The 24,997-nt window shown below is 41.2% G+C and overlaps 1 protein-coding gene across 8 annotated transcripts in view; it reads left to right on the top strand.

Moving 5' to 3' along the window:
- Positions 1 to 24,476, top strand: part of CEP350 (centrosomal protein 350) — a 108,413-nt gene extending 83,937 nt beyond the window's left edge. For all 8 annotated transcript variants that reach the window (XM_075936824.1, XM_075936823.1, XM_075936825.1 and 5 more), the window contains 8 exons: positions 3,703 to 3,863; positions 4,777 to 4,913; positions 5,977 to 6,059; positions 7,919 to 10,017; positions 11,014 to 11,415; positions 11,506 to 11,652; positions 13,939 to 14,061; positions 20,443 to 24,476. In XM_075936824.1, coding sequence (XP_075792939.1) covers positions 3,703 to 3,863; positions 4,777 to 4,913; positions 5,977 to 6,059; positions 7,919 to 10,017; positions 11,014 to 11,415; positions 11,506 to 11,652; positions 13,939 to 14,061; positions 20,443 to 20,607 — 3,317 coding nt within the window. In that variant the 3' untranslated portion in view covers positions 20,608 to 24,476. The remainder of the gene's footprint in view (positions 1 to 3,702; positions 3,864 to 4,776; positions 4,914 to 5,976; positions 6,060 to 7,918; positions 10,018 to 11,013; positions 11,416 to 11,505; positions 11,653 to 13,938; positions 14,062 to 20,442) is intronic.
- The last annotated feature ends 521 nt before the right edge of the window (positions 24,477 to 24,997 follow it).

Below are 24,997 nucleotides of genomic sequence, written 5' to 3'. Positions count from 1 at the left end.
TTTCATCTTTTAAAGAATTTTATCAAGTTATTACATGTTTTAATTATGGTGCAGTGCCCTGAAGGTAGCACGCTGTTAAAAATTAATCAGTGTTAAATGTGTTTATTTTATGTATTCACTTTTATATTAAAATGGAGAGCACTTGTCCTTACAAGTCCTGTTATTTTCTAGTGCACACACAAGCTGTTGCAAGAACATTATTAAGGCTGCAGAGTTAAGCACTGAAAAGCTAAGAAATTGTAGAATTAAAGTTGTCTGTGCAACTTCAGTTTGACCCTTTTTTATTTATCCTTCAAGATACACTTTTAACTTGCATGATTACATTATTTTTTCCCTGTGATCTCCACCTCATTCAGTATATGGAATGGACCTGCTGTGGGGATCTGTAGAGGACCCTTGCTTCATTTGTTGCAGAAGCTGGAAGTTCTGTAATGAATGACAAATGGGATTGCAGAAAAAGAAAGGATAGTCTCATGGTTAAAGACAATCAAATGCTAGCCAAGAAAACTGAACTCTAGCCCTGCTTCTCCACACATTTCCTATCTCATGATTTTGTGTCAGGCAAGACACTTAAACTAAACCTCTAACAGATGGTCATTAATTAGGTTCTCCTCATTTTCTGGGTACAGTACTTGATGAGAGACCTGGAATTTGATTTTCAGAAGTGCTGAGCATTCACAGCTGAAGTCAACGAGATCTGTCTTTGAGCATCTTAAGTGCTATGTAATGAAAAGTACTCTGAAAATCAGGTGCTAGGTGCCTCAAATTGAGCATCCAAAATTAGTGGACACCTTTGACCTTAATGTCTGTGCCTCACTTCCCAGTCTGCAAAATGGGGATAATACCACTTCCACCTCACACAGGGAAGTTGTAAAAATGACACTGTTTGTGAAACACTCTGGTACTATGTGATGAGCACCACAAAAAAGTTAATGAATGAACAGATTCCTTTGGTACGATTAGCAGAAACGTGCTTTGTACAAAACCTGAATTTGAGCCTTAGTTAACGTGACAACATTACTTTCACTTATGCAGGAGGAATTAATTCTGATCAAGACATTTGCTGGAAAATAAGTGCATTACCTAAGACTGAAAATAGATCTCATTCTTCCTGTGGAACATGTTATCTGTTCTGTGCACTGCATGTTTAAAAACACTTTCATAAATATTTAACTACAAAACTTGACTGAAAAAGGAATGCATCCAGGTGCTGGTCCTGTTTTCTAGCTGCTGGCATTGAAATATCTTATTGCTACGTACTTGTTGCTGTCTTTGGTAATGGTGAAATGGTTATCAAACTGAAGTGTAAATTGCTATTGGGCCATGAACAACTAGCTGGTCACGTGATGCTTCTGACTTTCCTTCTTAATTTCAGCTGGTTTTATAGTCATCTATACTCTTCATTGCAGCAAATGATCTTGACTAGCTGCCTCTACAGGCCTCCACAGCCTCCACTAGGGGCTGCTGCTGCACAGAAGGAGAAGAGACAAGAGACTGAAGTTTTCAGCCATCAAGGGGAATGGCCAGTGGGACTGTAAATTAGACTGAAAATTATTCATATAATTAATATTAATAATTATTATTTGTATTTTGGTAGTGCCAGTCTTGGAGTAGGACTCTCTTATGCTAGGTGCTATACAAAAACAGAACAAGGACTCCTGCTGCAAAAAGATTATATGGTCTAGGCTTGTCTCCACTTATAGTGCTGCTGTGATACAACCACACAGTGGAGCTGCACTGCTGTAGCACTTAGAAAAGATGCTGCCTATGCTGATAGAAGAGTTTCTCCTGTTGACATAGGGCTGTTGGAACCAGGAGTTAAGTCAGTATAACATCATCATTCTGGGGTATGAAAAATCCACATAGAAGTATAAGTAGATAGTGTAGACCAAACCTAAGTATAAAGAGGAGACAAATGGGGAAGACCATACACAAGGAAACAATGAGATAATAAGACCATGCCTTTCTATGAGTTTCCACCGTCTTGATTGGGCCTTGGTCATTACAGAAATACAAACAAAATTATATTAATAGAGCCAACTCTACTGTGGAGAAGGCAATCAAGCAGCTGAGAACAATGTCCAATAGAAGAGATGGAGAGGACCACCAGAAGGACTGGAAGACCAGGCATTGGGAATCCTGGGGGAGGGGAAGAACAGAATGAATGAAATTGCAAAAGTAAACTGCATGTTTTCCTTTTTCCAGTTGACATCACAGGCAGTTAATGACAAATCCTTAAGTCTTTTTCCAGACAAGTGCTCATTGAATTGAATGAATCAGAACTGAGTAAAAGTTACTGGTTGCTTGTGCTATGTGTGTCTGGAATGTCCTTAAAATACAGAAGCCTGAACTTGTGTACTAGCAAGTATGGAGAGGAGGCAGTGACTTTCAAATACTTACTATCAATAGCTTCGATTTAAAAAAAAAAAAAAAAAAAAAGTGAAACGTGTTTCAAATATTTAATGAATTAACCATATATCCTGATATTCTTCTCTAGATCAGATTCAGTCCAATCTATGCCACCTTCATAGTATAAGGGTATTATCTACACTTGGAGTTGGGGGGGTGTGAGTCTCATCTGCGAAAGAAACTCACACTAGCTTTCATCAAGTTATCATGTGAAAATTAGAATATAGCTGCAGCAACATGAACTATGGGATGGGTTAGCCATCTGAGTATGTCTCTGAGAGACCCAATGCACATCCTTGGGACAGCTAGCCTGTCCTGCCTTCTGTTTGTAGCATGCTAGCTCATGAAAGATAGTGAGAGTTTGTCCCCTGAAAACATGCTCCCAACCCCTAGTTTAGATATAACCTAAGTTTGTCATTGAGAAGGCTAATATTCAGGAAACTGTAACGTGATTTCTAATTATACATAGTTTTATAGGATACAGGCATTTTGTATTCAAATTAGTTGGAGAAAATACTTTTTGTATTTGTATTCCTTTAACAGTGCCTGCATTTTCAACATCTCAGTTCTGTCTGGGATACATTATAGGTTAGACTATGGGACAGGGAATTGAGAGGCCTAAAATCTACTTCCTTTTCTGCTACTGACATGCTAACATATGCCAGTTCACTTAACTGCCTTGTCTCTATCTGCAAAATGGGTATAAGAATGCCCATCTTTCTAAAGTGGTTTGGGATTCTCAAATTATATGTGCTAAAGGAGCGCAGAAAGATGTTCGTGCACTTTATACTTCTTTACCTCTTGTATTTTTGAACTATTTTTAATTGTATTTGCGTATACCAGCCTGTATAACTTTTCTGAAATATACCTCCAGGATAAGCACAGAGCCCAACCAAGACATGTATGTGTGCCTTTTGTAGAATTGCTGCTTTGTTTGAAAGTTATCTTGGTTATTCAGCCGTGTCTGTAATATATTTTTTCAGTATAGGAATCACACAGTTAAGTGACTCTGGCTTTCTAAGGCTGTACAAAATAACTAGGAACATAACTATTTTATACTCAATAAGGTCTGGTGCAGCGGTTCCCTTCCTTACCAATATGTGATGTTAAAATAAGAAATGCTGACTTATGAAGTCTTTATTTTGATGAGACGAGCATGTTAAAACTAAATTATTGTATTAATATTTTGTGTGATGTAATTTAAATTCATTAATGGCAAAATCTATACTTTGAATAGTAATACTTGCAATGTGTAAAGTTATTTGAGGGTTAAAACTAAACTACCTTTTTCAGAAACCACATCTGACCAGAGTGACATTGAAGGCCGGATCAGAGCCTTAAAGGATGAGCTACGGAAGAGGAAGTCTGTTGTTTATCAGCTGAAAAAGGAACAGAAGAAGAGGCAGAAGGAGCGCCTGAAAGCCCAGGAGGCCAGTTTGATCAAACAGCTAGAGGTTAGGAATAGTTGGAAGAGGGGCTAAGTAACAAGTCAAATTGCTAGCACAGTATGAATTGGTGTACTATAAAGGGATGTAAGAGCGTAGCCGTTTAAACAGCATGAGCTTCTCAGTTATCTAAAGGGTTATATGTGGCTCCCGGTCCAGCTCCTAGGGAGCTGGCTGCCACCTCACACTGCTGCTTCTGTACCAGAGGCAGCAGCAAAGAGCAGCAGCGGACTCCCTGGAAGCAGGGTGGCAGGGAAGGAGCCAGTACTCCTGGGTAGCTGGTTGCCACGCCACGCTGCTGCCTCTGTATCAGAGGCAGTAGCACAGGGCAGGATCAGGGTGACAGGCTGCTGCCCCGTGCTGTGGGTGCATGTAACCGCTGACATTTTCAGCAGTTACATGATTAGCCAGTTACCCACATCTTAACATCCCTAACACTACAGTCAGTTGTTGAAGAAATCCCTTTATCTTGTACTTATTGATATACCTTGTTATAATAGCAGCTCCACCATTCTGATATTGGTTTAATATTTCCAATAATTCTGCAGTAGCCCATGTGGTACTGATATGATGCACAATCCTCTTCAGGATAGACGCTTAATCCATTGAACCTTTGTTCCACCAGTAGTATGATTTGAGGGGAGGATTGCAGGGGGAATTATATTTATTCAGATTTATCAGACACTGTCGAAGTCTGTAACAATAAAATATTAAAATTCCAGCCACTCGTAACTGTAGTTCTGTTACGTGTTCAAATAAGCTGTTTGTTCAGTACCTACATGAAAACTTCTTGATTTGAGAGCAGTCTTCTTAAAAAAAGGGGGGGGGGTGCTTTATTCATTTGAAAACTTCTGTTTGCCAATTGATTCTTCCAAGAAGTTGTGTTTTGGAAAATTCACAGCTTTGACTTTTTCACACTCAGTCTTACGATGAGTTCATAAAGAAGACTGAAGCAGAGCTGAGCCAAGACCTGGAGGCATCACCCACAGCTAAGCCTCAGATTAAAACTCCATCTTCATCTACTGAAAAACCTAAGATTAAGCCACCTCCACTCCATAGGTAACTTAGAACTCTTTTTGTAATTTAATATTTGCCTCGTTTGCAGTTTTCTAGATCAACTATAAAATGCCTTTTCCAGAATATGCTACTATTGTAATATAAAGTAGTTGTGTGAAGATACTTCTGAATGAGGATGGAAGAAAGGTACAATTTGGGCAAGCTTCTCTGTTCCTCAAGAGAATAGATCTCTATTGTGTACTTGGAGAAATTTAATTTATCTGAAACTAACCACAAACATGCATTAGAATGTGTTACATGTGTGAAAACTCAATAGCATTTTCTAGAAGAGGGGACTACAGGAGAGTTGCTACTATTTCAGAAAGTGCAGCAATCATTGGGGTAAGGGAAAATCACAGGGAGGAAACCTGAAGACCACGGCTCCCTTGGCCACTGGAAAATGGCAGTGTTGATGCTTTATGCTATCCCAGTCAGCAAATAAGTTGTCATACAGATAACCATTGTATTAAGTTTCCGTGCATCTATCAGTAAGATCCTGCCTCTTTTTCTACCTCATCAGTGTCCAAATTTAGGGTCTTTCTGAGCAGCATCTCCTGGTTCTATGGCATTGTGACAAATATTATGGATGGCTTTATGACCTGAACAGTTCTCTTCCCATCCACCCCCTCTGCACCTTCCCCCAGTAGAAACCAGTCATATCTACAACTTAAACCTAGTTTACAACCCAGGATTGCAAAAGTAACAATTCATTAGCCCATTACAACTACACCTCTTGGTGCATCTCCTTGTGGTTCTGTTTCCCACCCCCAACAGTTGGTGCTAGAAATCCCATTGGCCTCTCAGTAGTAGGTTTACATGCACTCAACTGCAGAGGGTTTTATTTTTAAGCTAATATTTATTAGAAACAGTACATCCTGGGGTGGGTTTCTATTCCACATGTACATATGCACACCTTTACAATTACTTTGTGTTAATCTTGACTTTAATGCACTCTTGCATTGGGGTACACGATTCTGTAATTTATGACGGTTTGTATTTATGCTATGTCTAGCAATTTCGATATCTGGAATACTGGTGATTGACTTCATTGACTTTTCAACTGTAGGCCTGAAACAACAAAGAACTGGAAATCACTGACTGAATCAGAGCGGTCCAGAGTATCTTTGGAATCCATTGCAGAGCATGTTGGTATGTAGTTGGAAAATAAGTGCTGCAGATGGAGATGCCCTTTCATAAATCTTGAAAAATTTGGTTACTGTGCTTTGAAAAATATCCATTCTTTCATAATCTCTCACTATTTGTTCCAAGGTGAGAAGAGATTTAGAGAGAGAGAATGGTTAAGTCAAAACTGAAATCATCGTATATACACTTGCCTTTTTCTTCTTCCTGTATCAATTTGACTAAGAAACAGTGTACTGGGCCATAAATATTAAGTTCTGATACTTGCTGTGAAACATCAAAAGGATAACAGCTGTTTTTCTTTTTGCCTCTCTTGTTTCCCTGAACCATATAATTTGAGAATACAGGCAGTCCCCGACTTATGCGGATCCGACTTATGTGTACTCCGACTTATGTCCCGCCGCCCGTGTACTCCGGGGCGAGAAAAGCTGCTCCGCGTCTCCCTGGTCTGCAGACCAGGAAGACGTGGAGCAAAGCCGTGGAGGGGCTCGGGCAGCCCAGGCACGCCTGAGCTGTCCCGCCGCCGGCTTCCCCCGAGGCTTTGCAAAGCCGCAGAGGGGCTGGGGCTGCAGGGCTTTGCAAAGCCTCGGGGGAAGCCTCAAGTGCGCCTGGGCTGTCCCGCTGCGGGCGTGCTCCGCGGCTTTGCTCCCCGTCTCCCTGGTCTGACCAGCAGACCAGGGAGATGGGGAGCAAAGCCTCGGAGCATGCCAGCAGTGGGACAGCACGTCGTGCCTGGACTGTCCCGCTGCCCACGTGCTCTGCGTCTTTGCTCCGCGTCTCCCAAGTCAGCAGACCAGGGAGACGGAGCAAAGCCATGGAGGACTTGGGCGTCCAGCCACCCCTGTCTCCCTGGTCTCCCCTGTCTCCTTTTCTTGCCTACCCCTGGGGTAGAGCAGCTGGGGGCTGCCGGGTTGGTCCCGCAGCGCCGCTCCGGACCAACCCGGCAGCACCCCAGCTGCTCTGCCCCAGGAGTCCTGATTCAGCCGCTGCTGGTCAGTTTCAGCAGCGGCTGAATCAGGACCTGAGGCAGAGCAGCTGGGGTGCTGCTGGGTTGCTCCAGTAGCGCCGAGGAGCCGCGCTACTGGAGCAACCCAGCAGTATCCCAGCTGCTCTGCCCCAGGCGTCCCAAGTCAGCCGCTGCTGAAACTGACCAGCGGCAGAGTTGCTCTGCCCCAGGCTTCCTGTAATCAGCCGCTGATCGGTTTCAGCAGCAACTGACTTGGGGACGCCTGGGTTTCTTAAGTTGAATCTGTATGTAAGTCAGAACTGGCATCCAGATTCAGCCGTGGTTGAAACTGATCAGTTTCAGCAGCGGCTGACGCCAGTTCCGACTTGCATACAGATTCAACTTAAGAACAAACCTACAGTCCCTATCTTGTACGTAACCCGGAGACTGCCTGAACTGCCCTTGAAGAAGCCAAAAACATCACAAGATTTTTTCCCAGATATTTTTAGTGATTTGTTATTAATCTTTATCTCTCCACATTCATTTATAACCTTGTTTACCTTTGTGATCTCCAGACAAATGCCTGAGCCTCTACAACAAAGTCCCATTCCACAATAATAAACTCTTTACAGAATAATAGCAGAGGTAAGAGGCTAGAAGGAAGGCTCTGGAGACCTAATAGATAAGGAATACAGAGGTTGCTGCTAGTTTTTACAGGACAGTCTAGAAGTCTGTGGAACTTTCACAAATCCCTGGTAATATCCTTTAGTCTTTTGACTGAACAGCTGTTTTTCTTTGGCTACAGTTTCCCAATAAAATAACAGGCACTCCTATTCATGTCTTGCTCTGATAGGATTAAAAAATAGCAAAAGATTATTCTGAATGATTTAGAATTGTGATGATTAATTTTTTTTTGTTTAAGATGCTGTGTCATCAAGTTCTGAGAGGTCTGCCTCTGTACATGTCAAGAGACTCATTGACTCAGAGGTTCATACAGAAGAACCTTCCCAAACCATATCCCTAGTCTTCAAGTCACCAAGGAGATCCGCAGCTGAATCTGGTGATTCCTTGGATAGTGTGTCTTCATCAGCTCTTGTCAAAGACCTAAGAGATGGTAGCAGGCTATCCCACGTGTTGGTGAGCAAGTCAGAAGATGTATCCAGTGATGACATTGTTTCAAGTCACAAATCTGAAATACAAGAGGAGATGGAGTACATAAAATCAGAAGAATCTGTGGTTGAAGATGCTAATAATAAACATTCAGAGAGTTCTGGTGCCTTGTTGACACTAGATTTACACCAGGAGAGCTTAACAGAAGGCCTTCCAAAGAGAGACCTCCACTCCAATTCTGAACGGTCTCAAAAGGAACTGTTTAGCTTAGCTGCTGAAAATATTCAGAGTAAAGAAGAGTTTTCAAAAGAAAGCGAGACAGTCAAAGATGATGTAGGGAGTGATCAAAGTGACAGATCAGAAAAGTCCTCTTTTAAGTTGAACAAGTGGGCACAGGAAAAAGACACCTCTCTTCAAGAACAAGCTTTTACTCAAAAAGAGCCATCATACTCTGAAGATTTTGAGGGGTCCTCCCCCAGAAAAGAAACATCAATTGAAGAAATTCCTCCTGGTGAATTTTATAAAGATGATTTTGAGGTGCCTACGTTCTCACACAGAAAAGATTATCAGTCGTTTAGAGAGAAATCACAGCATACAAAACCCCCTAGAAGCAGATCCACCAGTCGTGGCAGTGAAGATGAAATAAGTGAATATCTCAGCGACAAGTCTTTCTCCGTCTCTGGCAGTGTGCATTCAGAGAGATTATTAGAACTGAAGTCACCAACAGAGCTCATAAAAAATAAAGAACGCAGTGATGTGGAGAAAGAACAAGCCCCCATTGAATCTCCACTTTGGGCCTCAGTTTCCATCACAGAAGAAGCAGACACACTGGTAAATTTCAGTATTGGTGACAGGATACTTGTGAGTAATGTCCAGCCTGGAACACTGCGATTCAAAGGTCTGACCAGTTTTGCTAAAGGGTTTTGGGCTGGTGTGGAGCTGGATGAACCTCAGGGAAACAACAATGGGACTTATGATGGTATTAAATATTTTGATTGTAAGGAAAAGCATGGTATTTTTGCTCCTCCTCAAAAGATCTCTCACATTTCAGAAAGTTTTGATACCTTTATAGACACTAAGGAAGATGAAGATTCATTTGTTGATGACAGATTGGATCAGCATCAGAAAACTGAGCAGAAAGACAAAAAAAGTTCCAAATTTGGCAAAGATGAAGAAAGCAAGGGAAGAGATGCCATTGATAGATCCTCCCTAGATAAAGCTGTACCTGGAATGACTGCTTTAGAAGCCTCTGTTGGGCAAAGAGTTGATGGTTACTCCAGTTCTGAAGTCAATCGTATAAAGGAGGAGATTCCTGCAGCTGTTGAACCACTTTCCGAAGAGCTCTCTGTGGTAGACTTCCTGAAAGATGCTATAAAAGATGAGACTGTCCATGTACCATCTATTTCTGCCGCAGAAAGTGTTTCCACTGTTCTATTGAAAGATACCGTAGAGGGTATATTCTCTGAAAAGCGAGAGGGGCAGCAGTCCTCAGGGGAGGAATGTATTGAAAAGTCAGATAACTTCTCTCCTGGAGTTTTGGAAAAGCCTGCAACTCCCCTTCTGGACCTATTGACCAAGGAAAAGAATCAGTTAGAGGCCCAACTTAGGCTGCCTCTTAGAGAGGAAGAAAAGTCAAAAGATCAGCTAGAAAAGGTCAGCTTGTTGACAGTCAGTCTACTTACGGATTTTGTTAAGGACACTGTCAGTCAGCTACAACAAATCAAGAAGGTGAGGAATGAGAAGATTCAACTTAGCAATCAGGAGCTCTGTGATGTCCAAGAGGAATTATCCGGAATCCCGGCCCAGCATGTGGAGAAACAGGTAGCAAAGGGTCTGCAAAACTTTTTTTTAAGTTCTGAATTGGAAGATGAAAGAGAAGAAGTTTCCTCTCCAGATATGTGTCCCAGACCAGTGAGTATATAGCTTGCATTTATTTCAAAAGCTAGTATATTAATTGTTTGATCTACTGACTCTAAAGAGGGGTGTAGTGTTCTACCAATTTTGTTCCTCCCAAGTGTTGTCAGGTGACATCCACTGTATATCTCACTTTATGGTACATTTTGAAACATTTTTAGACCTTTGAAAGACCTACTTGCAGAGCATAGAAAACAAAAACATTCTACTCAGCGTTTTGCTTCACCTCATTTTTCATAATCCTAATTTAATTTGCATGAACACAGACTCTTCTGTTGAAGAGTAAGTTTGCTTCTGCTTACTCTCCATCTGAAATATCATTCTCTGACCTTACAATTAGTTGCTATAGAGATCATTAAGATGTCAAACTGTTAAAGGTGCTGGGTTAACAGCACTCTGATAAGTGAAGTGTAATATCCACTGAATAGATATATCATGAACAGTGGAAGTTCAAGCTTCCCCAGAAACACTTCTGAAGGTAAGACATGGCCTCTTTGCTGAGGCTCCTAACAAAGCTGACAACTGTACTGATATTCTTAATATGTTATCACAAAGAGCACCAGCTCACTTTCACATAGGTCACCAAGCAGCCATCAGCTTGTGATGGATATTGGTGATTAAATGAAGTGAAAAGCTGCATATTCCATTACCAAACTGTTGAGCCACCCACCCCCTCATAAGCAGTTTTGTTTCAGGGCAGAATGAATGACAGGAACAGATGATCAATCTTTTAAAAATGCTTTTCTCTGTTGTAAACTCCTTGCAAACTTTTCGAAAACATTGGAAAAGGAATGATGAAAGTGCAGGAATAAGAGGAGAATCGAATGTTTCTACTCTTTATTTTTTTAGATAATTATTGAAAAGTGTTTTATATACACTGACAATCTTATCAGAAGTACATGTCAAGATCTAATTATAACAATTTTTTGATGGACAGTAGGGTACCCTACTGCTTTGACTACTAACTCTGTAATTCTGTTTCTTATTCCACAGGAAAGTCCAGTGTTTGGTGCCAGTGGACAACAGGAGCTTGCTAAGAGGCTGGCAGAACTGGAGCTTAGCCGGGAGTTTCTGAGTGTGTTAGGAGATGATCAAGACTGGTTTGATGAGGACTTTGGCTTGAGCTTGCAGAAGGTCCCACAGAAGCAAACTGAAGAACCAGCGGTGCTGCCCAAGATAGAGCCACAGAAAGCAACACCTAAGCCATGTGAGGAGCCTTTGGCTGTTCCACATACTGCAGTGGAAGTAGAAAGCATGGTGTGTTCAGCAGCTGAGGAATTGTGGAAGTTGAAAGAGTTGGGTCACGATCTTCAGAACATCAGCCTTCCCATAGACCTTGGTACCACCACCAGAGAGCAGGACATGGAGACTATAAGTAAACAGGTCTATAAGCAGGTACAGTCCTAGGGAACATTGAACTCATCCCCTGGATAGTTGCCCTCAGAAGCTGAAGTTTTAATTTTGACTTTTTTTCTTTTTGTCAAGGCGGTATTTGACTTGACAAGAGAGATTTTTGGGGAAATCTTTGCTGAGGATCCTAATTTGAATCAGCCTATTTGGATGAAACCATGTAGAATTACCTCCGCTTACTTCCGGCGAGTAAAAGATCCAAATGACCTTGATGAGATCAAGGTAGGAAAGATACTATTATATTATGACTGTTCTCATTTAGTTTGCAAGAGTGGTTTTTCTCTGAAAAGCAACTATATAAATACTTGACTCACCTCTTCTTCTTTTTTTGTTATTGTATTTGCTGATTTTTGTGACTTTTTAAAATTTTGGTTACTAGAGATCTAACAGGCCTCAGTACTGCAATCTGATTTGTGTGACATCAGTGGGACTGTATGTAAGGGTTTCTTGTCATGGATCTGGTTGCAGGATAGGGGCTAAAAGAGCGAGCTACGTTTTATGTTTCCTATGCATCATCTGCATGCTAAACTTCAATCCAATAAACCTGTGCCAACCTCACTGAAAGTAGTGGAGTTGCACAGATGGACTAAGGACATGACTTGAGAATGAAATGGGTGCACTGCTGTTACAGGGCCTAGTTTGGTCTGCCGAATTTTCATTATTGGTGATAGTGCTCAAGAAGGAAAAACTCAACTTGTTGTTGAGCCTAGATTGAATTTACAAGGCTGTATGTTAGAAAAAAATGTGTGCCAAACTAGCACTTTTCATATGGAAATCATTGAGACACCAGGAATGTCCCCTGCCCTTAGTGCTGTTTTCCAAAGTCATTTTTCTAAGTATAACTGAAAAGTAGCTTGCCCCAGATAACACAATGAATCTTTGGCTGAGACAGGGACAGAACCTAGGTCTGCCAAGCCATAGTTTCCCTGAACTGATAATAGCTGGGAATAATAAAGTTAAAAGGATAAATGACTGTCAGTCTCTAACCCTATTTCCCTACAGTGTCCTTTCATACACTGATTGGTTTTAGTCACCAGTTTACTGTATCATTTAAGTGAAAGTTGTGCTCTCCAGTCAATTACATCTCTAAAGGCTGCACTTTTTTCATCCTTTTATTAAATACAGTATTCTGTCTGCATAATGTTGCCTCTAAGACAGGGTTATTGTTCAGTGGTTCCATTGTAAATCTCTTGCACTATGATATACTTTTCATAGTTAAACAGAAATCCACCTTGTATTTTAAAACAGGTTGAACTTCTCTAGTCTGGCACTCTCTGGCCGGCCACATCCGTGGTCTCAGTGTTCTGTGCTGTTTAGCTCTAATTTACCCCTAAATGTCTTGCAAGAGCCCAGCAGCAGTGGAAATGTTGGTAATGCCACTAAGCATAAGCATGGGTTTTATACTTTATTTCCTTGTCCCAATACAATAAAATTATGTAACACCATTAATACTTTGTTATGAAGAGAGCTGATAAGCCTTGGCTAGGCATAGGCTTATATAGGTTGTGTCCGTACTAGGGATGTCAGTGGTTAACCCGTGACCTGGCTGGGCTAGAGCAGCCCCCTTCCCAGTGCAAACAGGGCTGCTGCAGCCTGGCCTGGCCAGAGCAGCCTGCCGGGGCAGGGAACACTCCAGCCAGGCGGGAGCAGCTCACACGTTTGAGTCGTTAACCAGTTAACATAACATTTAACTGGTTGACTGATTAAATGGGATTTTACATCACTGATCAGTACAGTCATACATTATTAAGCAGTATTGCAAGCATTGTCTATTTATTCACCTCAACAAAATAAAGATAACCACTCGCTAGGGATGTTAAATATCGGTTAATTGAATAGTCGACTAACCTTATAATTCTTATCGGTTAGTCGACTATTCTGTAGTCGCTGGGGGCAGGACCTCACTCCTGAGGAGCCCCCTTGCCACTCCATGCAGCAGCATGAGGTGCCAGGAGGGAGCTGGTCCATGAGGGGAGCCAGTTTAAAAACCAGCTCCATGTGGAACAGCTGCCTATCGCCCTGTTAGAGGCAACAGCGCGGGGTGTGGCAGCAGCCCCTTGTCTACGGGGGTGTATGTGTATGTGCCCCTGGAACCAGCACGACCCGGAACTGAACTGGGCTGCCTGTCCGGCTCCTAATACACTTTAAATGCAGAGCCGCAACAGGGGTGGTAGGTCCCGGCCTCATCGCAAGACAGGAATGAGCAGGGCTGTTGGCCAGCCTGCTAAAAATGTACTGGCAAGATGAGGGAGAGGGGAATGCATGTAGTCTGTAGCATTAACCTATAAGCTTTTGCTTATCGGTTAACCGACTACAGTATTACATCCCTACTGCTCTCTACAATATTGACCTCCCGTGGTTTGGCAAATTGTCTAGTTTGGTACCCATCAAGTTCCAAGGGTACCAGACTAGAGAGGTGTAATCTGTATCAGATTGTGTATGTCAGGTGCTGTGTACAGGATTCACGTCTTTTCTTAAATACAGTATTAACTTGTTTTGTTCCTCTAGAGCTTCATCGCAGCTGAAGTACTAAAATTGTTCGGCTTGAGGAAGGAACCTAATCACAAAACAGACTGGCAGAAGATGATGAAGTTTGGACGCAAGAAACGGGACAGAGTGGATCATATACTGGTCAGTGGATAAAAGCATTCAGTAGTTTGAAAGTATTCTGTCCCCTGAATATAAAATGTTTGTTATCTAGATCTCAAAAAAAGACATGAACAATAACTTTTGACAAAAGGCAGTTAATCCTAACTGCACAGTATAGAACTATATTTAAGCTCTGTATCGTCCATTTACATTGGGGCAGTTACAATGAACAAATCACAAGTGTGGGTAGATGGTAAGAAGAGGAGAAAGTTGAGAAGAATCAAAAGTTAAAACCATTTATTTAAACAGTAAACAATGTAAAATGAATAACTGAAAGCATAACCTTTTTTCTTTGGACCAAAAATGATATTCTGACTTGTCACAAATTCTAGGAAAAGGGCTGGTTTTCTGCCTTGATGAATCTAATTGTTAGTAATGTAGTTTCTGCTATGACAAGTAATCCTGCAAGTCAAATAGATTAAGCTCCTTCTCATGTTAGAATTCCAATACAGCATTTCTTGGCTTTTTTAAGAGTTCTGAAGTTTAGACCAGTGCAGAGTTTGAAAGAGGATTGTAATTTCAAAGTGATTATATCTTCATTGTGCTGTGGTAGCAGCTGTGCCACAGGATACCCTCAGCATGTTTATTAAGCAAGCATTGAGCAGTCCTGCTGCTCATATACTACTTCTGCATGTATGTTCTGTTGATAGTATATGCTGCCAACCATTGATGCAGGGATGGAACATGACTCATGGGAGCAAGATTTTTAAAGTTGATCTTTGGGTGATGTTATTGAATGGTTGGGCGCTCTCTCATCTGTGATGAAGCGCAGGAGTCTACTTGGCAACATAAGAGTTGCCAATTTATCTTAGCCTTTACCTTAATTATATCTTAAATAGGTATATAACAGGCCTGTATGTAGGAATTTCTGGGGAGGGGAGGCTTTTTTGTAAATGTGGATAGCAAGGGTGTGATTGCACCCCTTATGGTCCCCTGAGTAAGCGGGGAAATCAGCCCCAGCCTTCCTCCAGCTGGTCAGAGCATGAGGGAGGGAGGCTTAGGCAGCGCGCTGCTCCTGCCTTCCCCTGGCCGGCCCAAGCGTGCTTACTTGGGGGACCATGGGAAGTGCTTTCGCACCCTTTGCACATCCCCCTCCCCCTGTGTACGGGCCTGTATAGGATACCACTTAACTGAAACAATGGATCACTTCAGTCTTTTCTTCTCCCACCAGCAAAGTGTTAGCTGAGGTGCAATTTTGTCCCTGACAGAAAAGTCTTGCTAAGTAAAGGGTTTAAAGTTAGGGTCAAGTATCCTGGAATATATGGGTTTTACTAGTGCATGTGTTGTAATTAATATTATTTATGATAAGATAAAGTACAGCCACATTGGATATGAAGCATGCATATGAAACATGCTGGTGTCTATCAGCTTTCAGTTATTATGAATTAGTCCCAGTTGGAAACATTCAATAAAGTGAATCGGGTTGAATCAGGTTGAAAATTCAGGCCCTAATCTTCCAGATTTCATCAAGAATCCAGGTGTCAAAGGTTAACATGCCATAATACATATATATTTTAATAAATGTAATCTTAACAATCCTGTGTTTCATCCTCCCTCTCTCTCTCTCAAAGAAACGGAGGTAAAACAGCCATCATTGAAGCTGAAGGATAGGAAAAATCTATAAAAACAAACTCTGTGTTATACTGTTTGCTTAGGGGGATTGGCAGTGCTCAGTGACATTGTTGCTAAGCTTTTCACTGCAACATAAGCTATCAAAAGAGAAACTTCTAGCTTAAAAAGAGTTGCCAAGCCCCAGAAAACTTCTGTAAACATACTTTGTTAAAACCTTTTAAAACTGTTAAGCAGCTGGTCAGCTTTCTCTGTTCCCTAGTCAGCCCCAGCTTCTGCTACTATTGTTTCCCCACAATTCATGACCACAAAAACAAATGTTGGATTATGGCAGCATCACTAAATCAGATGCTTTGCTAAATAGGAGTGTTCAAAAAGAAATAGAACAGGATGATTTAATTGGAGTTTCAAAAACCGAGTTTCAGTTTTCCTGAGCATGGCAATAGTCAGTTAAGGAAACAAATCAAAGTTGGATCCAGATTTAGCTTTTGTAGATGTTTGTCTTCAGAAACCCAAGATCAACAGAAATATAGCCAATAGTTTTTCGTCTGTGTTCTTATGAATAGGTTTATTAAACAAATATATATTTGCATCTCAAATACTGCCTGTCATGCTATCTGGAGTGGCTCACAACTGAGTGTGCCAACTTTAGGACAGACACTCCAAATTAGAATGCCCCAGGCCAGTAACAAATGCGAACTCCTGGATGACTATCATAGAGTCACAGACAGTCCCCTTAGATTCTCCAGTCTGTCTTGTCACCCAGACAAATTGGACTTTGTATTAAAAGATCACTCAAACTGAAAATCATGACACACAATGCTGCTTCCATTCCCAAGAGACACCTCCTCCCCCCACCCCAGATCAGTTGTTATTCTAGATCTTACACCAAAGATTGCCCTGGGTGCCAATTTAAAAATTTTTTTTTCTTTTGTAAATAAACTAAAGATTTATTAGCTAAGAAAAGGAAATGAGAGCTATTGAGCGGTTAAAGCAGGTAAAATATATGCCCAAGTGAGTCAGTGTTTGTAATTCTTTGTGGTGGCGGTCATGTAAATAAACTGCCAGTTTCCCTAAAATCTTTTCAAGGTACCCAGATTGTTTCTGGGGTTCTCAGCTTTGCATCTGGTAAACATCCCAAACAGTCCAGAGATGAATGATGGTTCCCTGAATCCATTTTTCAAGCTTCTTCTATCAGAAAACAAGCTGACGGGGTCACTACTCAGGTGGTCTTTTCCTTTGACAACAGAGAGTGAAGACTGCATTTTGAGTCTTTGATCCATCACATATAATGACCATTTGCTTTAAAATTATCACTTTTCTGTTAAAGTCCTTCATTTGCATTTCAAAAGGCTGATGGGTTATTTAGTTACAGGGATATTTACAATATAAATGTTTACTATTACATTATATCAAGATATACAAATAAGTGAAAACCTATTAGTTTTTCATTAAATTTAAGTGCCAGATGTACACTCATACATTTATCAGTTACTCTGATCTATATTGATGCACAAGTGACTTGATCTGTGGCTTCGCCATGAGCTGGGTCCTGGTCTACCAGGGTCACATTGTCATCATACTAGCATAGGAGAATGCAGAAGCTAAAATGTAGTTAGTCTGTTTCTTGTTGATTTATTGTCCAAATTTGATTTGCTCCTTATAAAGGACGTGTTTACTTTTGGCTGTATCAGCTGAAAACAAGGAGAGCCAGTACCATGTGTCTATCCGGCATGCTGGGAACCACAATATGGAAACCACTGCTATAAAGTGTTTGTACTATAGGCCAAGAGATTTGTTTACGTTCCTCTTCTCCAAATCTACCAATAGTGATAGTAAAGTACATGTAGTGTTATGACTTTGCCAACCAGGAAGCAAAGAGGCAATACTTCAAGTGCTTGCTCATGTCCATTCAACATGGGTGCATGTGCTTGCCATGTGCACCAATGCACGAAGATTTTCCCTCAGCAGTATCCATAGGGGATTGGCTCCAGCACCTCCTGGAGTAGCGCGTATGTGCCACACTATATAGGGCACTTCCGGATCCCCTCCCACTCAGTTCCTTCTTACTGCCAGTGAAGGTGCTTGGACCTGCAGTGCTACAGCCCTTACTGTTGCTTTCATTTTGTTGTTAGTTGTTTTCCTTGTAAATACAGTAGACTTCCGATAATCCAGAACCTTTGGGACCTAGGTAGTGCCGGATTATCGGATATGCTGAACTATCAGGAGGTACTATAAGCTGGTTATATACTGTATACATTATATACTGTATATAAAGTGTTCTTAACCCTTTTTATTGTACATACTGTATACAATGATGTTTTAGGTTTTTAAACCCTTTTTTACCCTTTTCGCTTGGTTCAGCTGCTGCCACTGTTGCCTTGTTACTCGTTTTTTGCCAAAACTCACTCACTAGGCTCTTGCCATTTTGATGCTGGACTATTGGAGTTTTACTGTAGTTCTCTCTTAGTTGTCGATTATTGGTAGTAAGCAGTGTTAAGAAGTCCCTTAGAGACATTGTGAGGCCCATATTAGCGACAAATGCTGAATTTTGTAAATTTTTCTGGTCACAAACCAGGAAAAAGAGAGTTATTCATTAAAACTCTCCTCATGGAGATGGTTCTTGCCCTGCAAGAACAGCACCCAGACTTGGCACCGACCACCAGTGCTTCCGTGTGCAGTGCACTACGGGTTCCCATCCTGGGCTCTGGACAAGAGGCTCAAGAAGACGGACAGAGACAGGTCTCCAGGCCCTGTTTGACAAGTCCAAACAGGGACACAGTTTGGACACATTGAATAATCCCATCAACCAGGGCTCCCCACTTCACATGGAGCGAAGTAGTCCACCTTGCTGCTGACTGCCCACTCCAGGTAGCAGTGCCTGTTTCTGCATGCCAACCACCCGGGAGGCCTTTCAAGCAGCCCAGGACATTCTTTCAATGGCAGTGCCACCTACGCTGGTGATAGCAAGACCTCAGCAGGGAAAATCCCTTACTTTTCCCAACTTGGTCTCCCAGTAGACAATACCCCTATTGAAGGGGCATTGCACCAGAGTTCGCCCCGCCATACAATCCACAGGTGGCACAACAGGGGTTGGCAACCTGAAGCATAGCTTGCCAGTAGCCGGGTGTAGACTTTCAGAGGTGCACGGTCCAGACTCTACTCAAGAGACAGGTCACCGATCCACCGGCACTGTGCTCCTCAGTGCATGTATTGGAAGAGTGCAGAGGCTCTTTGAGATCTCATTCCAGGTTGTGGAACCAGTTATCCACTGCTCCGTATCGGTCACTCACCCACAGCACAGGACACTGAGGGGAGTGCCATTCCAGATGCTCCCCTCAGTCAGCTGGGTCACTGTCAACCAGGAGCAGCTAGTACCACATGAGGGTGAGCAGGCACTCCCTTCCATCATGGTTGCCGGGCAGTGTCGGATCCGCAGGCTGCGTTTCTGAGCCCTGCTTTCTCCCACAGGCACAAGCCTTGGTACCAACTTGGTTGCCCTCATCATGAAATTGCAGACAGGACTATAATCAGTGCAATGACCTCAGACACCTTGACATACCCAGTACTGTCCATGAAACCTGTGGTAGTTTCCTGTGCAGCCTCAGAGCAGCCTCAAAGCTCAGTGGCCAGAGCATTAGAAGCACTATCCACATACCTCTTGAGACAGCCGCACCAGAGGCCTCCTGGTCCACCACCCCAGCTACTGAAGAGGAGTTAGGGTTAGCACAAGGTATGTAGGGTCTTTCTGCCCCAGTTATTGGGCAGAGTGGTCAGAGTCATTATAGATAACCTGGTCATGATGTTCTACATCAACAGGCAGGGAGGGGCTCATTCCACAGTGTTTTGTCAGAAGATGGCCTGTCTCTAGGATTTCTGCATTCTCCAGAGTCTGGGAATGCCTTTACCGACAAACTGAGCAGACAGGTCTCTGCTCACGAGTGAGCTCTCCACCCCAGGTTGCTTCTGTTCTTTTCCACAAGTGGGGCACTCCTCAGGTGGGCCTGTTTGTCACCAGGCAGAACAGGAAGTTTCAGTGTTTCTGCTGTAGGCAAGATCTAGAGCAGGGGTGTTAAACTCTTGGCCTACAGGCCATCTGCAGCCCAAGCAGTTCTACAGTCTGGACCGTGCACAGCAGCTGGCACATGAGTCTCTAAGCTAGTACTGATGCTGTACAAAGAAAAAAACTATTTTGCACTTATCATAGTGTTGCACAATAGCATTGCTTGCCAGCATTTTTGCTTCTAATTTGAGAATTAGTAATGAAGTGTGAATTTCTTCATTAGGGATTTCTGATGCTTATAAGTTTTATATACTAATCACCTATCTTCCTCCTCCTCCTCCCTCCCCCTCAATCAGTTTTTCTTTGTCTTTTCTTACTGATTTCAATAATGTTTTCCTCTTTTGGGCAGCACTGGTCACATTGTTGACTTTTTACAAATAAGCAATTAATTAATTTTAAGACTATTTCAATTTGAATTCACACTACTGACCAGGAATGATGGCACACGAGTAATGTTTTTCAAGCACAAAACTTGTACATAAATAATGAATTTCTTTAAAATTAACAATAAACTAAAGGAGAAGTTAAAGTAAAAATACTTTGGTAAAGTTAATTTATCTAATTAAAAGATGATCTGTATAATATAACTGTTCTTTTTACTGCTCTGTCATTGCCAGTTATTTCTGAAGTCCACATTTTCCAGGCTTGTTTTTTTACTTGTTGTAGAAGGCCTAAAGAATAATATTCCAAGGAACAATGGCGTGCTAACACTTTTTTCTCTGAAATCCAAGGTGCAGGAACTCCATGAAGAAGAAGCTCAATGGGTGAACTATGATGAGGATGAGCTCTGTGTGAAGATGCAATTGGCAGATGGGATCTTCGAGGCCTTAATCAGAGACACTATTAATGTTCTGAACCAGATACATGAAAAACAAGGGAAACTACTGCTCGTGTGACATCCGTGAAAATAAACCAGAAACTGTGAAACTTTTGTCATGGGTTTTCTGACTCCTGACACATACTACATCTCCACCATAGCAATACTGCTGCTGGACTTTCATACATGGCTTTAAAGGCAGTTCAGATGTGACAAAGGAACACAGTATAACATCCCCCTCCCTTTAGAGACTTTACACTGGATTTGATGTTCCAGCCACACATGGTCCTTCTTGGTGCTGGCTTGTGGTGTATTCACACCATCCTTCTACCAATTCAGCACACAGAATATATGTCAGCACCTCTCCATGGTCTCAGACTGGGGCTATGAACTTCAGATTGTACTCTGGATGGTTGGATGCGTTTGTGTTGAGATACTGGTCACTTGGCCCAAAATTGCTGTCAGTGGTTTGAATCGAAGTTGTCCTTAGAAAGCTGTATTGGGTGATTTTGATAATTACTGGTCAGTTTTTAGTCATCAATGGATTTTACAGCAATTAATAGTGTTACATTATTAACTACTTTGTATCCTCTGGTTCTAACAATATGCACCAGTTTTTCCACTCCAGAGGCCATTCCATTCCCTTGAAGTCCATTCCCATCTTTCTTCATGCAGTGTGGTACCAGACCTGATCACTGGGCTAACAAAGGGGAAATTGGATGAGCTTGCTTTTTGCATTTGTCTAAAGAATTCTTACCTGTTTCCTATCTAATTTGCTTCAGCAAGAAGAGGAGAAAGGTTAAGGCCACCAAAAACTGGGCATACTAAACTAAACTTTGCTCAGCTTTACTCCTACCATGCAGCATTTCTCATCTCCTGGACTACCAGAAGCTCTTAGATAAATGGATACTCAGGATTCTCTCAGCATGTAGACATGCAGGAGTGGAAAACGTTTTTTTCACAAAACTTTATTTTAATCACTTGGCTTCCTCTTTTGCTACCACCCAACCCTAATAAACCAGAGAAGCAGCTACTTGAACAATTAGGGAAATGAGCATATGCACCAAAGAAAGCCATGTCCAGTGCTGAACTGTGTACTTGTTTTGTAGTTGTGGGGTTTTTAACTTATTTTAAGATAATTTATTAAGTTGGAATTTACAAAAAGTGTCTAGGTGCCAGGGTTGCACTGTCTTAGGTTTTGAAACAGCAGAACCTGTGAAAGGTACATATGTAATATTGCATCTATCCTGGGAACATCTAGTGGCCATACTCTTTGCACAAAAGTTCCAGCTTCTTGAGACAGAAGGGTTAGAAAGAACCACACCTCAGTGATGAAATGTAGGAAGGAAAGGGGAAAACTATGAAAAGGACAAATTTCAATGATTGTGGTGTGTTAATGGGAGGAATCTGAAGACAAAATGTGAAATTCTTTTCTGCTCCCTTGTTGCTTGCCTTCTCATAAATAGTTCTTTTTCCAGAGCATTAGCAGTAGGCAGCCACCTGTTGTATGTTTGGAGCTGTTCAATCCCAGTGCCATTCTTCTGAAATGCATTCTTAATCCGGCCTCCCTTCTTACATTTCTTGGTTAAACACAGACAATATGGGGTTGAATATCAATGCCTTAATTGTGGAAGTCCTGCTTACTAACAGAGGATGAGACTCAAAGTGGGATTATGTTCTCCGAGTATGTTGAAGTATTGAAGTGCACGCAGACGCGTGATAGGAGGGATCCCAAAGATGCAGCAGCCAGTGATATGCATGTGGGGAGATTTCTGCTCCTTTCCTTCCATCTGTGTGCGTTTCTTGGGCTTCCTACTTTGTGTACTTGTGATATTGCTCCATTATGATACTCTCTCTTTCCATCTTTTTTTGGGGGGAAACTGTCATTGGAATATTTGCTTCTTGCACAGTGACACACAACCAGTAATTCTTTAAATCAGGGGCAGCACTGAGAAATGTTGGCTTTTGAATCCAGTGAAATTCTCAGATGTTGTAGTGCCAGCCTCTCTCTTTTGGTGGGCTATAAACGAGTAAAGAACAAACAGGATGAAGTAGTGTCTTAGACATTCCTATGTGAAATGTTCCATGTGTGATAACATTATTTCTAGCTGTCTGGAAGACAGATGATACTCATGGATTGGCATGAATCATTTTCATGAGTGATACATTAGCATCCTGATGCTGAACCTCAAAACTATCTTAAGCGTTTGAGGAAAACCAAACTACAGCTCCTGTTTAGCGAGCATGGTGTCACTAACCAGGTCATTGTCAGAGCCAGGAAAATGAATCAGTCTTTTCAACAGAGACTATTGTTATTTGTATAAATAGTTTATAGAGGAGGGCAGAGTACCAGCAGAAAGAGAAACCTGCAAAGTAGGTCTGTGGCATGGGTATCATAGAAATAAGTTAGTTTACATCCCTAGGAGCCAATTGCTGATGATTTATATCTGTGAGGATTCCTGGTAGGACATAGCATTTGTACATGTGTGGTAGGGGCACCCGCAGAGCGTGTCCTATACTGTCAGTCTTTCAAGATGTGGAAGAATATTGGAGATTACTTTTCCTCGTGTTGGCTTGAGGAAGCAAAAGTCTAGGCATCCGCTGTAGAAACAGTTGCTGTCTTTCCAGCTCTTTGAGCAGAAAGAAACGGTGTAAAATAAACGTTTTGGAGAGATCACTGTATTTTTTTTATACCAATTTGTAATGGGAACAACCTAGACTAAAATAACTATGGCTGTTATATTACATTCTCAATAGTTGATAAGTGTTGAGGTGTACTAGAGGTTGGACTTGAGACTTGGTGGTGATCCTTTCAGGTCAGGCTTTGTGATCAATTGTTGAAGTAGTATGGGAAGCCCTGTTGAACAAAGAGAAGCTGAATTTCCCTTTCCCCTTTTATCTCAAGCCCAATATGTTCTGTCTGGGTCATGGCTGAACTATGTTGGTACAACAGAGTTGGAAAATCCAAGGTTAAGGGAACATGGAAATTCCAGGATTTTTCTGTGCCCAAAAATAAAGTGGGCAGAGTCAATATGGAGATTTGGCCCTTTTCAGCCCGGGAGAAGGGCTATTAATGCAAAATAGAGCAGCCCAAAATTGTGTGACTATGAAGAGAGACCACCTTTCTCGGACTAGAATACTTCCTGGGCTATAGATCTGGGCTATTACTACTTTACCTTTCAGAAAAGGTTTTGTTACTCATAAGGTTTTGTGGCCTATATGAAAACTCTATCTTGTTCACTTTCCTTTCTTGAAAAAGTGGCCTTAGCTTTTTGCAATACTTGAATAAATTGTGTATGTGCAAAAGATTTTCAATAGCACAGCGTTAGAGAGCATTTAAATAACTCTTCTGCAAAGAACTGAGTGTAGTTCAGACTCAGATTCTATTGCTACCATAAGAATAATAGGAGAATAAATTACTATTCAGTAGAAAAACAGTTGAAACCTACAAGGTATTTAGTTCAAATCGTAGGAATTTTAAAGTGTTTACAAATCAGCTAAAATGGAAAAAAGCAAAATATCCAGAACATATTTGAAATATAAAAATTAAAAATGCAAAAATATTAGACAGATGAAAAAGGAGTACTGTAATTAACCTGCATTTAATAGGTTTTTTCCCTTGACTTTGCAGAGCCTTTTTATATGCATTTGCAAAGCCGCCTTTGGGAGACCTTCTCTCCCTGTGTACTGTATTGTGCAGATATTAAAATAAATAAACCTGTTTACTGTGTATGTGTAAATAACCTGTTAAGCTGGCTTCTAAGCCAGTTTTCAGCCAATAATCGCATCCAGTGCAGCTTTGCACAATAGAGTTGAGGATGTGGGTTTTTTGTAATTATGAACTGTAAAATAACCAGGGTTGTCCCTGTGTACACCAGTGTAAATATATTTGTTAACTGAAATGTACTTTGAGGATAAAACTTGTAAATAAACTGATTTATAAATTAACTGTCTTATTTCCAGCTTCTTTTTTAAAATGGAGAGTAATTACACAAATAGCTGATCGTTCTGAAAGTGCCCTGTGGATTTGTTCTTGGTAATATATTCTGTTTTATCTCTGCTGCATTTGAGCTCCCAATTACAATCTACTAAATCCCTTTATAATTGCCTTAATTGTGATCAGACCTTATAGCATGTCCTGGAATATTTGTTAAAGCTGGCTGAGTGTTGTGGCGAAAAAATGGAAAAATCATTGTTTTGTTTTTCAAAAATACAACTCACAATTTTAGTTGGAAAAACTAAAAATGTGTAACGGTAATTTTTTTCAAAATGGACTTTTAAAATCTTCATTTTAAAATTATACCAAATGTGTTATTTCCTGTCAAATAGGAAATGTCAATAATATATTTAAGAAGTAGATAAAGTTTTCGTATAAATTATTTTAGGTTTTGTTTTATATATATTCCTAAATAAGATGGTTTTATAAGTCTGCTCTTGTCATCGCTGAACCATCTTTCTGTAGTAAAAAG

Source organism: Pelodiscus sinensis, chromosome 9 (assembly GCF_049634645.1).
Source record: "Pelodiscus sinensis isolate JC-2024 chromosome 9, ASM4963464v1, whole genome shotgun sequence".
NCBI lineage: Eukaryota > Metazoa > Chordata > Testudines > Trionychidae > Pelodiscus > Pelodiscus sinensis.
The sequence above is the reverse complement of the archived record's forward strand: the minus strand, read 5'-3'. Positions and strand labels throughout refer to the sequence as shown.